We start from the raw sequence: 12,500 nt of genomic DNA on the forward strand, positions 1-12,500 counted from the left end.
AATAATCACTACACATCGATGTGTACAAAGTTTTTCAAAAACTTTTCTATGTACAGAACTTGAAGTGAGAAAAAAAAGGGGTCAGTTGCGACAGTAGAAAAAGACTGTTTTGGCCCTTTGAATTCTGTGAATTCTTCTAGCATTAATGTATGTATGACAACGGGAGCTCACCAGAGAGACAGACAGAGAGAAGGAGGGAGTTGGGTAGAGATGGTGCTCAAGAGAGATGGACAGAACAGACATGGAGGGAGGAGGAGAACTACAGAGATACAGAAAGAGGCGTAGACAGAGCAAGACATGAACTGTAGACGTAAAGAGAAAGAGAGGTATACTGTACATAGAAAGAGAGAGAGAGAAAGAGATATACATAGAAGGAGAGAAAGAGAGGTATACATAGAAAGGGATAGAGGGAACAAGAAAAGAACTGCAAGAACTGCAGGTAAATAAAAGAAAGGCGTGGGTGGAGGAGAGAAATGCTCAGGTGTTTCTGGCCTGAGCGTATGAACAGAACAATAAAAGAAAGAAGAGAAGAGAGAGACAGAGATAGACAGAAAGAGAACAAGAAAGAGAAAGAGGCATAGAGAAGGCAGAGATAAATAGAGAATGAGGCACAGAGAGAGAGAGAGAGAGAGAGCAGAGGAGAGAGAGAGAGAGAGAGAGAGAGAGAGAGAGAGAGAGAGAGAGAGAGAGAGAGAGCGCAGAGGAGAGAGATGGCCAGGTGTTCCTCAGCCACACACAGCTCTCTGTCCTGTAGGCGCCCTGAGGCTGTCAGACTCGACAGTTTGATTGACAGGTCACACGCTGAGCCGACTCTCCATGCTAATCGGCCTGGAGACCTGCACAGTTCCACACACACACCACATATACACACACACACACACACACACACACACACACACACACACACACACACAGACACACACACACACACACACACACACAGATCCACTCACCACTGCACTCTGTTGCAGTGTGTGCACCTCTCAAAGCCAGTGGAGGGGGAGGATAATGAATGTATTGTAGGCAGATGGAAATGAACCGCCCGTCTCTCTTGTGAGGTTACAGTCGTACCTAAACCAAGGGGAAGTCACTACCCTGATTCAATGGCAGGACCTGTGAAATCTATCAAATCTAACAAATGACTATGGGATATCTGCAAGCCTGCACAGTCTTGTCATTTCTTCTTGATAATACACTGCCCTGTAAGTGTGTCATTCAGGCAGCCATCGAATATTGAAACAGAGTAGGCTAAGACTAATTTGAATACAACTGAAAAAAAATAAATAATTTTGAATTCCAAATGAGAATGGAGCTTTCTTTTTTTTTTTTTTTCAACGTTATTTCATCCTTCACTAGCTCTGGCTCCAAGTGTGATGCCATTGTTTTTGTGCGCTCATTTACCAGCGCACATTTAATCATACGAGCTGTACTTACAGAGTCAGACAAATTGTGTTTGTGCCTTTTGTGTTAAAGGCGGAAGTCGTTTCTCAAGCGAGCCGTCGTTGAATAGTCATTTTGAGGCATCTCTGTTTTGAAATGCACACTGCTCGAGAAACCCTCATCAGGACTGCAATTTGCCTACGTATGCTGGTCATTTGTCGTTTATCTCAACGCCATTGTGTTTTATTGTTAAGTGATCAGTCATTCCTGTTTTGCAGCTATTTGAGCTGCGTGTTTGATTGATACCACTATTAATGATATTAAATTATACCAGCACTTACAGTTGTGTCTCTGTGTGAAATGTTTACCGAGACTGCAATTAGTCTGCTCTTTGATGGAATGTTTTTGTCTGTAGTCTGTAGCCGGATAAAACCCTCTTTCAGACGCCCTGTGATGACGACCCCTTTTGGAGATCAAACAGTTCTCTCTGTTTTCTTTCATGTCCTTCTTTACATGCTGAGCAGGTCACCATGAGCTCCCTTTAAAGATGTGTAGGTTTTGTTTATCGACAAACAATACTAAACAAACAACAACATTCTGAAGGCCTGCATATTCATTTAACAATAGGCTATTATTCTGTAGCTCTGATTCCCTGTTCCTGTCTGTTACTACATTTGTTCACATTTCCCTAAGCGTAAAAAAGTAAATAGTTAAGTCGCCATAGGGAAAAGGGTATTCCAGAAGCTTGGTTTAGTGATACATTTTTAATTCAGAGTAAGTAAACCTCCTAATAAATGCCACCATGACCTCATTCTCTTAGCAAAACAAAGACACAAGGCTGTTTTATTAGGGGGTTTGTCACTTATTCTGTAGGCAGATCCATGACTTTACTAAACCATGTTCTAGTACACAACGCACTGAGTTGTTTTTGTTTTCCATGATTATCCTGCATCCTCGCAGAGGAAGGATGCACCTCTGATGACCAAATAAGGGCATATTGCACCTCCAAGCGTGCCTCACTCAGGAGTACTGTGAAAGCCTTCTCACTGTGGGCAGAGCTCCTTAAACCTGACATGATCCATCCCTCCCTCTCTGAAGCAGCATGCTAGGGCCATTAAAAGCCCATTCAAAGGCACCTGGTCAAAACCACTCGCTCCTCTCAGAAAAGCTAAAGCACACCTCCGTGCTTCCCTCTAAATCTGTCTGCCAAGAAGGTTCCCTTCAAAGGGACTTCTCATGCTTGACCTGCAGAGGCCTCCAATTACCAAGGCAGCTTCTCCCTCGTCGTACGTCACCAGATGCTTAAAAATCTGTGTGTCTCTGTTAGTATTGGTGCTGATAGGAAAACAAACAAAAAAACTATAACAACAAAGCAAGGAGGCATCATCCTCAGTTGATGAATGTAATTCGTAATAAATGCAATTTATATGCTAATATGGTTATATGTGTTTGCAAAGGCTGCACACATCCAGAATCCAGAGAGAATTTAATTATTTCACATTGAATACAATACGATAATGTTAGCCCCCTAGCAAAGAGTTGGACAGAATTTGCAATGCATGACTGTTTTTCACTGTGCTGACAGAAATTAGAGCACTATCTCATGTCATAATTTTTTAATTATGCAGATTCATTTAATTATATTTCAGACCTAAAACAGTCACCAAATGCTCTGAAGCACAATGAGAGGGGTAATGTTACTTAATTGTATGGAAGTTTATTTGGGGGGCGATGAGTTGGTGTGTGTGTGTGTGTGTGTGTGTGTGTGTGTGTGTGTGTGTGTGTGTGTGTATGTGTGTACTCAGCATCTAAAGTACTGAATGGCTATGAAGTAAGCTACAAAACAACCAGTGAACACATTTTTGGTTGGTTCAGATTATAGACAGAAAAATTGTTCAGTGCATAAATAAATACAGGCCAATGGTACTGTATGTGCAAAATTACCATTTCTGTTTTGAGGTCATGGAGCTGTGGACAACTGTGAAGAAGATGGACTTGAACGTGAGTGGGAACAGACAGATGATTTAAGTCTGCTGAGCACGTCTCTTAACCATTCCCATGCTTAGTGGAGACTGCTGATTAAGCAGTGGAGCACTTGACGCCAGACAGAAAGTCCCTGGGCATAGTTTTGTCTCTGCCTCCGTTGTAATCATAAGTTTGTAGTGTGTGCTGATAATCATTCTTAAGCCATCATCCTTCCATCAAGATTTTAATCAGACACAATGTGAGAATTGGTATGTGTAGCACAAGTAATCACTTTTGGACCTACTGGTACCCATTCAGCTCTAAGGGGGTGTCTAAAATTGACAAAGGGCCATACGTATATCTGCATGGTGCCAACAAAGTTGCATAATGTTATACCAGGCATTTGGGACATGCACTGGCAGTATCAGAGAGGCCATGCTCCACAATATAAATGAGTGTGTCTCATCATGAGTGTTGTTTTAGAAGTAAACATCCTAAAATAAGGAGCTACAATATCATAGGGTAGCAATGCAAAACCAAGAAGTCAGTAATTAACTTGATTTGATATGTCTTTTGACACCACAGGGCTACACATACCTACCATATTCATTAAAAGTGTCAGTAGTGTGATTGCAGGATTAAGGCGATATATACTTGACTTTGTGAGCAGTGTAGTAGCGGTAATGTGCTAACATTTTGTCATCATATTTCTTTATCTGACACTTTTATCCAAAAGGACTTACCGATACCATTTGCAGGGGCAAAATCTCCCTGGGGCAACTCAGGGTTAAGTGCCTTGCTCAAGGGCACAATGGTGGTAGTTGGGAATTGAACCCACAACTTTTGTGGCTACATGCTAGCTGAGCTCCTTAAGCACTATACCAGCACCACCTTACAGCCTAGAGGTGATGTAAGCACTATACACCCCCCCCCCCCCCCCCCCTTACAGCCTAGAGGTGATGTAAGCACAACACAACCAGCCAAATGTGCAGATGGTGAGATATCCCAAGTTCATTTTATGGTCAACATTGAAGAATTTGAAGGATGGCATCAAAAACGTGACATGAGCCTTTTCAAACTGAAAATATTATCATCTTTATGAAATACAGTCCTTAACACTAATACATTTGTGAAAATCAGCTATACAATATAAATACATTGCATCTTTAGTTTTGTATGTACGATATGTGTGGTCATATAGGCTTCCTGTACATCAAAGGAGCTAATATTAGTGTGTTTGAGTACATTATCAATACATATATACATACATACATACATATCATTAAATGTATACACAAACCCAAAGTTGAATGTGCACATCATCTACTGAAAGAAACAACGAACCACGTTACCCTCCTCTGGCACGGCAGCTGTACTGGTGAGCTAAGACCACACTTCACAAGGGAAATGCAGACAGCCTCAGGTCTAAATGGTGAGCTAAGACCACACTCCACGAGGGAAATGCAGACAGCCTCAGGTCTACATGTACACCACTGTAGGTCCGGAAGAGCTGGCTTTTCTAGGGCCACCTAGATGACCTTTCATTATAACATCATGCATTACATCTGTATATGCTTATATTTTTAAATATATAAAAGAGGTATTTAAAAAGGTACATTATACTACACTTGAACACCATAGAATGGAAAGGGCTCATTGACACAACAACAGTAAATATTTTTTTAAAAAATCACAGAAAAAAAGGTTTTCGTATTCTTTTGTTGTTTTTAAAAACGAGCAAACTGAACAACCAACTTATCACCTAAACGTAAGAGATAGCAAGTTTTCCACAGGATCCCCTTTCAAACCTGACGATTCAAGCATCGCAGCCAACGAACACAAAGAGAAACTATAACAACACGAATCCTGTAGATCTGGGGAAGGAACAGGTCACATGAGATGTTGTTTATTAGTTACACTTCTACGTTTATGTTCTTTATGGCCAAACACTGATTATGTTTGTACTGACTACATGTGATGTGTCTTCTGCCCTGGAAGGCAAAAGGATTGCATTGCATGAGAGGATGTAGATAAACACACCATCTGAAATTCAAGTCAGGATGTGTGGGTTGCTGCAGGAAGCAGAATTCAGCGAAATCACAGGCTTGTACTTACATGGAGAAAATTACCAGTTGCTTTTTTGAAAAACCTCCTCTTGTATTCTATGTCTGTGTATGAGTGTGTGCGTGTGAGTCTGTGGGTGACATACTCTGTCTGTGTACGTACTGTATGAGTGCTTTAGTCTGTCTGTGTGTGTGTGTGTGTGTGTGTGGTCTTATAATCGGGCGTAGCACTTGGCACGTCCGGCCAGGGGTCAGCGTGGGCAGAGTGACCACGTGACCTTGAGCTAAACAGACGAGAGGAAGTGTTGCCGCTCTTCCGTTGTCACGGTGACCCACAGACCCCCTCTGCCTCCCTCTAATCTGCCCGTACAGCACACAAAGCCAACAACAATCCCACTGACCCCGGGAACAGTGACCCCGGTCACTCCATGAGGGTGGCCAATCAAATGATGCACAGGAGTGACAGAAAATCAAGGCAAAATGACAGGGTGCTGGCTGGGTATCACAGGTAATACTGCAGGCTGTAAGAGCATTTATGAAATCTCACAGCAAAAACAAGCCGACGAGCTGAAAACTGTCACAGATGACAGACGCCCCTTATCGTCAAGCCTCTAATCTAGAGGCTCATTTCCTGATGAGGAATGAAATGATCATCTAATACTTCTGGACCTATGGGACTGAGCAAGATGTCTGGGTTGCCATCTTGATAAAAAAAAACCTTGTGGAGTACAAACAGGTCTGCAAAACACACAACTTTCAGCAAGATGAAAGCCACTTTCCATAATTACCCTGTAGAATGATTGTGGGTGGAATACTTTATGCAGAATGCAGTTTTGTAATCAGAGGATGTAAGGAACTGGAGATGATGTACAAAGTTTTTTATAGAGCCCCTGCCCAATGAATATTTATAATGCATATGTTCAATGGAAGATGTCATTTAATACGGGCACAATGTGACAGATATGTAAAAAAAAACACAGTACAATAGGCATCGTCCTCCATGTGTATATCAGGTGTGAGTAAAGACAAATGAACAGTGAAATATGTTTTTCAAGAATCAAGCCCAAAGACTGAGCTGGTCGACTGGAGATACAGAAAACAAAAATACTTGCCTCATCTCAAAAGATGTCAAACACACTAACAAGTACAGCACTACAGTATATGTGTGTGTGTGTATGATACATACAGTACATAGTAGCAAGTACCTGATGCTGTTATTGATGTCACTGGCATGACATATTGAATACTGCTGTGGTTTACCCAACTAGGGTAGTGTGTCAAAAGTAAAAGCTTGTGTGCCAGTGTACATGATTAGCATGACATGTCATAAACTCTCAGTCATCTTCTGTCTTTCGGGGGGTTTTTTTGGAAGAGGGCCTAAGTGAATGTGCACTAGAGACAAATCACCTACCTCCTGATTCCAGTTTTTAAACAGTTAATGCCCACAGTGAATACTGACAGAGAGATGCCTTCCCAATGACATGTGTTAAAAAAAAAGAGGAGGTATTGTAATGAACAATGGCTGATGACAACGACCGATATAAGCACTGTAGGCTATCGTCAGCGTTTTCACTGGGCTAATTTTACCCTCCTCCTCTCTGCGAGCACTTACTGTCTTGCACACGGTGTTCACCGGCATCTGTGATGGACACCGCAGACAGTAAATTACCCGCGGCCCTTTCAGGAGAACCATGTGTGCCGAATGGCGAAGCGACAATTGAACACATTCACGTACACGCTCACTTCATGGAAAAGCAATTAACAGCCAGCAGACATGGGCCACGTTTCATTTATTAGTCCTTTAATACGGTAACTGATTCATTCACTTGCCTTGCTAACGGTACTTAGGAGGACATCCTGGGACTGATGGCCAGGAAAATGGTCGTTACAAATGGTGGGTGGCGGTAGGGTGGTGGTGGTGGTGGTGGTGGTGATGCCGCTACCGCCACCACACTGCCACACTGCCACTGTAGCCTACAATTATTTCTTGGTCTCTCCGAGCGGTAAATACATGCATCTCTGCTGCAACATACAGTGTCAAAGAAAACTCAAGTCATGTCTTTGTTTTTTTTTTTTGTTTGTTGTTGTTGTTGTTGTTGCAAAAATTCATCTCTGGATGCAGACTCCTTTTTGCGAAGGGACAGAGAAGGGCGGACAGACGAGAGGACTTTCCGGAAGGAACCACAGAGGGATGGAGGTGAGAATCTGCCTAGGACCCCTCTCCCTGCCCTCCCGTTTACCCCTTCCCCTATTCCCTTGCCCCCCCTCCCCCCAAATGCCCCCCCATGGTGGTGTAGTGTGGTGTGCTGGACTGGCCTGGCGTTAGCACAGGGGTCTGACAGCCTGCTGGCTGCCATCCTGGAGATCCTGAGAAACTTGTCTGTTCGTGTTGCTCTCATTTTTGGAGGCTTATTTTTTCTGTTTTTTAAAAAAAGGAAAGAAAGAAAAATCAACAAAACAAAAAAACAAAAAAAACAAAAAAACAAAAACAAAAAACAAACAATCCAGGGGTCAATTTATTCTCCTACCCCCCTCTTCCCCTTCAACCAACCCACCCCACCCCCCAAAAAATGCACCTAACCCAGAAACACCTCCCATCAGAACCACCCCCGCGCTCCACCCACACACCCCCACCCTCCCCAATCCCAATCATAACCATAAAAAAAAGGTAAAAACAAGGTCTACGGCGGAATGGCTTATACTCCTCACAGTCATTAGGGGGCGCCAGAGCCCCTGGGAACTACTGAGGTGCGGTTGGCGGTCTTGCGGCTGGTCTTGCGTCCAGTCTGGGTGATCTTGGCGGCCGGGGGTCTCCGAGCGACGGGCTGGCGCCTCCCCTTGGGGCCCCTGCGCTTCTCCTTGGGCCCCGGACGGCCCCTCCCGGCCCCCACGGGTCACTTCCTGCGAGAGTGCAGCGTGTCCTGGAACTTGGTGCTGGTGTAGCGCACGTGGAAGCCCTTCTTGTTGATGGTGTCGTCGGAGCGGAACTTGATGACGATCGAGTCGCCGGCGGAGTAGATCTCCTCGGGAGGCTGTGAGTGAGGTAGAGACAGAGAGAGAGAAAGAAAGAAAGAAAGAAAGAAAGAAAGAAAGAAAGAGAACATGAAGAAGAAGCAAAAATGGACAGAGTGTGGAGAAATCAAGAGAAAAACAGAAATGGGGAAAGAAAGAGAAAGAAGAAAGAGTTCTGTCAGTATACTGTTACGTGTTTACATAGCAGTAGATCTTGTAATGTTATCACATGCCTCTGCTGCTTGGATTCTCTCTGACTACATCTCCATCAGGCCATAAGCGGGGGCCAGTGACTCTAGTGAAGGTTGACTCTGGCCATTAGTCATCCTTCTCCATGCTGCAGTACACCCTACTTGACTGGGAGCTCCTCCACCCCAACCACTCCATTTAGGAGCGCCTGATGCATGACCCAACTGTACACGAGCACATTAACGCCACTCTTATTAATGTACCAAGCCTCCGTCAATTAGGCAGCGCCCTACTGGCCGCCCTGAGCAATATGCCAGGCGTGCCCTCTGGCACTGAAGACACACGCGGGCGCGCGAGAGGAGAGGAAGGGGGATCCGCTCTGACAGGATATGAGGCGGTATCGGCGCGCGGTCGTGCGGCACTTCAGCTTCAGCGTGTAAACACCGGCCAGTCTTTTACGCCGCCGCCGCCGCCACACCGAGCGCTGCTGTGGCTAATCACATCCGCGCGGAGTGGACCGGCGAGCGCTGGTCCGGCACTGGCCCGGCACTGGCCCGGCCCTGGCCCCGCCTCTCGGCCGGCACTTCTCGCCTGGGCGCTCAGCGGGGGGTTTTCCCAACAGGAGCGCTAATGGAGGGATCAGTCCCTTCATTATGGTGGACATTACTGGCCGCTGCGGAGGCTGCCAGGGCCGATTTGCTGTGGCGGGGCTTCAGGGGAAATAAGCGGAGGCGGCTGGTGAGCTGAAGCGGAATGGAACTAAGCTGCCGCTCCTGGGGTGGGAACGGACGCCACGGCAGTGCACAGTCCAACTCCCTGTGTCTTCCACGCAGCCTGTGTGTGTGAGGGTGTGTGTGTGTGTGTGTGTGTGTGTGTGTATGTGTGTGAGAGAAAGAGAGTATGAGTGTGTGTGTGAGTGTCAGTGAGTGTGTGTGTGAGAGTGTGTGTGTGTGTGTGTGTGTGTGTGTGTGTGTGTGTGTGTGTGTGTGTGTGAACTGCAGCGCCATTTTCTCCACTTGACCAAAGACGGGGGGAATTAGGGATACCAGGGTCAGCGTTCATTACTGGCCCGAGACAGGAGTGTCTCATCAGCCCCAGTCCCAGCAGCACATCGGTTTCATCTGCGCATCAAAGTCTGAATGAGGCTCAAAGGTCATAGAACAAAGCCACCGCACTCTGTTTCCACGGCAACTCTTCCACGGCTCCCTCAAGGTAGTGTGTTCAATTCTAATACAATACAATTTATGTTCAATTTACTCTTTTATTTCCTCACAGTCCTTCAGCTGTCAACTCTGAGTGTGTACTGTTTTTTTTTTTACACAATCCTGGCCCTTCCAAACCCAAGAAATCCCAGCCAATCGACATATTACTTCACCCACAAGACAAGCAGCGGTTCAATATGATTGACTGACGAGCTTAAACATCAACAACCTTCCACCCAGATTCACTGACTCCCGTGTTTAAGCAATGTATCTACGCATAGATAAAGGCTTGTGAGGGTTACTCCCCTGCAAACACCCTGCACCTCCCTTTTGTAAGGTTAGCACCGCTTTTTCATGTGGGATTAGTTTGAATTTAGGTCGCCGTCAGATGGATTACAAGATGTGGAATAATCGTGCAACACCTGCAGGTCTGCCGGGCGACCCACTGACCCTGTTGTGCTAATGAAGAGCTCTCCAAGATCTGATTTATCCTCAGGAACAGGCTGGCTGGCACAATAACGGCCTCGTATTGTTCTTATCTCTGGCTAATTAACCGAGCGAGTCTCTCGGAGACCGACCAACCGACGCACTTGCTCGCCCCAGACAGGAATGTTAATGGGTTTCTGGGTTTCTTGGTTTTACGTGCGCACATCGAAAAAAAAAAAAAAACTTAAAGTAGATGGATGCCTGGGGGCACCTTGGCACAACTGGCTCCAGGCTACAGCGCCGGTATCTCATTCGGGTCCAAGTGCCCACGGGGACCAGGCTTCAGGTCCTCTCTGGGTCCTCTCCTGGTCCCACCCCATCTCTGTCTCCCACTGACTTCCTATCGGTCTCTCATTATCACATTAAAGGCAAATAAGCCCCCAAAAATACGTTAAGTAGATGGATGCTCAAAGTGATGACGAGGAGAGGAATATGGAAAGAGATTCACAAATGAAGCACTTGGAGCCATTAGAACTCACTCAGTTATAACTCAGTTAGAATGCCCCAAGTACCTCATTTGTGAATATCCTATTAACTCTTGCACCTTGGCATGTTCAACTGTGTGTCGCTCTTTACTTTGTTTCCACGTGTGTGTGGACGCCAGTCTTACCCCTGATCCACAGTAGCGGCCCAGTCTTGGGGATTTGGTGTCAGGCCCGTCAAAGAGCTCCATGTAGTCGTAGCCGCAGTCGGCCTCCTCCTCGATCTCGAACGTCTGGAAAATCAGCTCCACGCCGTAGCCCTTCTCCGCCGAGATGGTCCACTGGCAGTCCGAGGCCCCGGGGTAGTTATTGTCCCCGAACTGGGCGTGGGAGTACAGGTCTTTTGTCTTCACTTCTGCCTTTAGATGACCGCCACATTCTGCACACACACACACACACACACACACACACACGTCAAAAGGTTTGAAGGTACACAGTAGTATATCACATTACATGTGGCTATCATCACATTGCAGGTGGTTATTACAGTGTACTAGCTGAAGTAAAAAAGTGGACATGTTAATGCATTCTGATACTTGGTACTAACCCTAATCCTCACCCTTACGCTAGCCTTAACTCCACGTACATTAAGAAACTTTAGCATACCACAATAACTGTAAGCATGCTGGACAAAATGCTGTAAGGATGCTTGAATGTTTTTTACTTTCAAGTTCAATAAATAAAAAAAGATAATAACTGCAAAATGCATGATTTTGCACAATACCATGTTGTAAAAATGTGCTTTTATATAAAAATGACTCGACTGTTAGGCACCTGGCACTAAAGACATGTATTGTAAAATGCGGTAAAACATTTCATTGGTTTCAATGACTGTAAATAAAAAAAATCAAAAATAATAAAGCAAGACGCCACAAAGCACGGGCCAATGTATGCACTGTGGACAAGGCCAAGTAAATAAGCAGGCAGCGTGTGGCCTTCAGCACTCACCAGCATGAGAAATAAAAGCGACCACACAACTCAAAGGTAGGCCCTGGCCCTAATCCTAATCCCCACTGTTAGAGAAACTTAATGCTGTAAGCACATTGCATAACCGAGCCCCGGACCAAACGAGAATAACAATTGCTGAGCCGCGAAATTACAGGCGGAAAAAAAAGAAGAGAGAGAGAAAAAAAAAAAAAAACTCGAAACGAGCCGTGCCGGGCCGGACGCTGTGAGCTGGAGCGTCCCAGCGGGCGGCTAAAGCCCGGTCACAGAGGGCAGGCAGGAGGCTGGTCAGTGTCTGCTGCCGTTCCTGTGAGCTTTGGCACACGAGCCCGTGTCCTGGCACAACCCCCCCCACCCCCCACCCCCCGCTGGTCCCACTGGATCACCCCCCCCACCCCAGCACTGCCCTGCGCTGGTCCCACTGGATCAACCACCCCCCCCCCCCCCCAGCACTGCCCTGTGCTGGCTGCGCTGGATCAAGCCCTGTCCACACTTTCAACTCTCCCTCCTTTTTTAATCCTTTTTGTCACTCTTTCCGTCAAGTCAAGTCAGTCGGTCCTCCTCATCGGAGTCTCTGTCTGATAATCTGCTCCCAGCGCTTCACACGGGCAATATAGGAGGAGATTTATGAGGACTTTATAAGAGTTTTTTAGATGACTACACACGCGTGGCCACATTCACATGCCCTGCAGCCTCTAATCCCACTGTCCCTTCATTTCACTTTCTCTCTCTGTCACTCATCCTCCTCTCTCTTCCTCTTTGTCTTTCTCTCTCTT

General features: G+C 45.8%; 2 protein-coding genes across 2 annotated transcripts in view; one reads left to right on the top strand and one right to left on the bottom strand.

The window, feature by feature from the left end:
• The window catches only part of disp3 (dispatched RND transporter family member 3), a 22,636-nt gene extending 22,532 nt beyond the window's left edge, over window positions 1-104 (top strand). Inside the window, exon 20 of the mRNA XM_062543844.1 lies at window positions 1-104. This exon is cut by the window's left edge and continues 509 nt beyond it. The gene's annotated coding sequence lies outside the window, so the exon portion shown is untranslated.
• An 8,013-nt stretch (window positions 105-8,117) lies between these two features.
• bmp1a (bone morphogenetic protein 1a) overlaps window positions 8,118-12,500 on the bottom strand; it is a 53,009-nt gene continuing 48,626 nt past the window's right edge. The window contains exons 19-20 of the mRNA XM_062542586.1: window positions 10,908-11,158; window positions 8,118-8,440 (exon numbers count right to left, since the gene is read on the bottom strand). Of these exons, the coding sequence (XP_062398570.1) occupies window positions 8,303-8,440; window positions 10,908-11,158 (389 nt within the window). The 3' untranslated portion in view covers window positions 8,118-8,302. The remainder of the gene's footprint in view (window positions 8,441-10,907; window positions 11,159-12,500) is intronic.

This window comes from Sardina pilchardus, chromosome 8 (genome assembly GCF_963854185.1).
Source record: "Sardina pilchardus chromosome 8, fSarPil1.1, whole genome shotgun sequence".
Taxonomy (NCBI): domain Eukaryota; kingdom Metazoa; phylum Chordata; class Actinopteri; order Clupeiformes; family Clupeidae; genus Sardina; species Sardina pilchardus.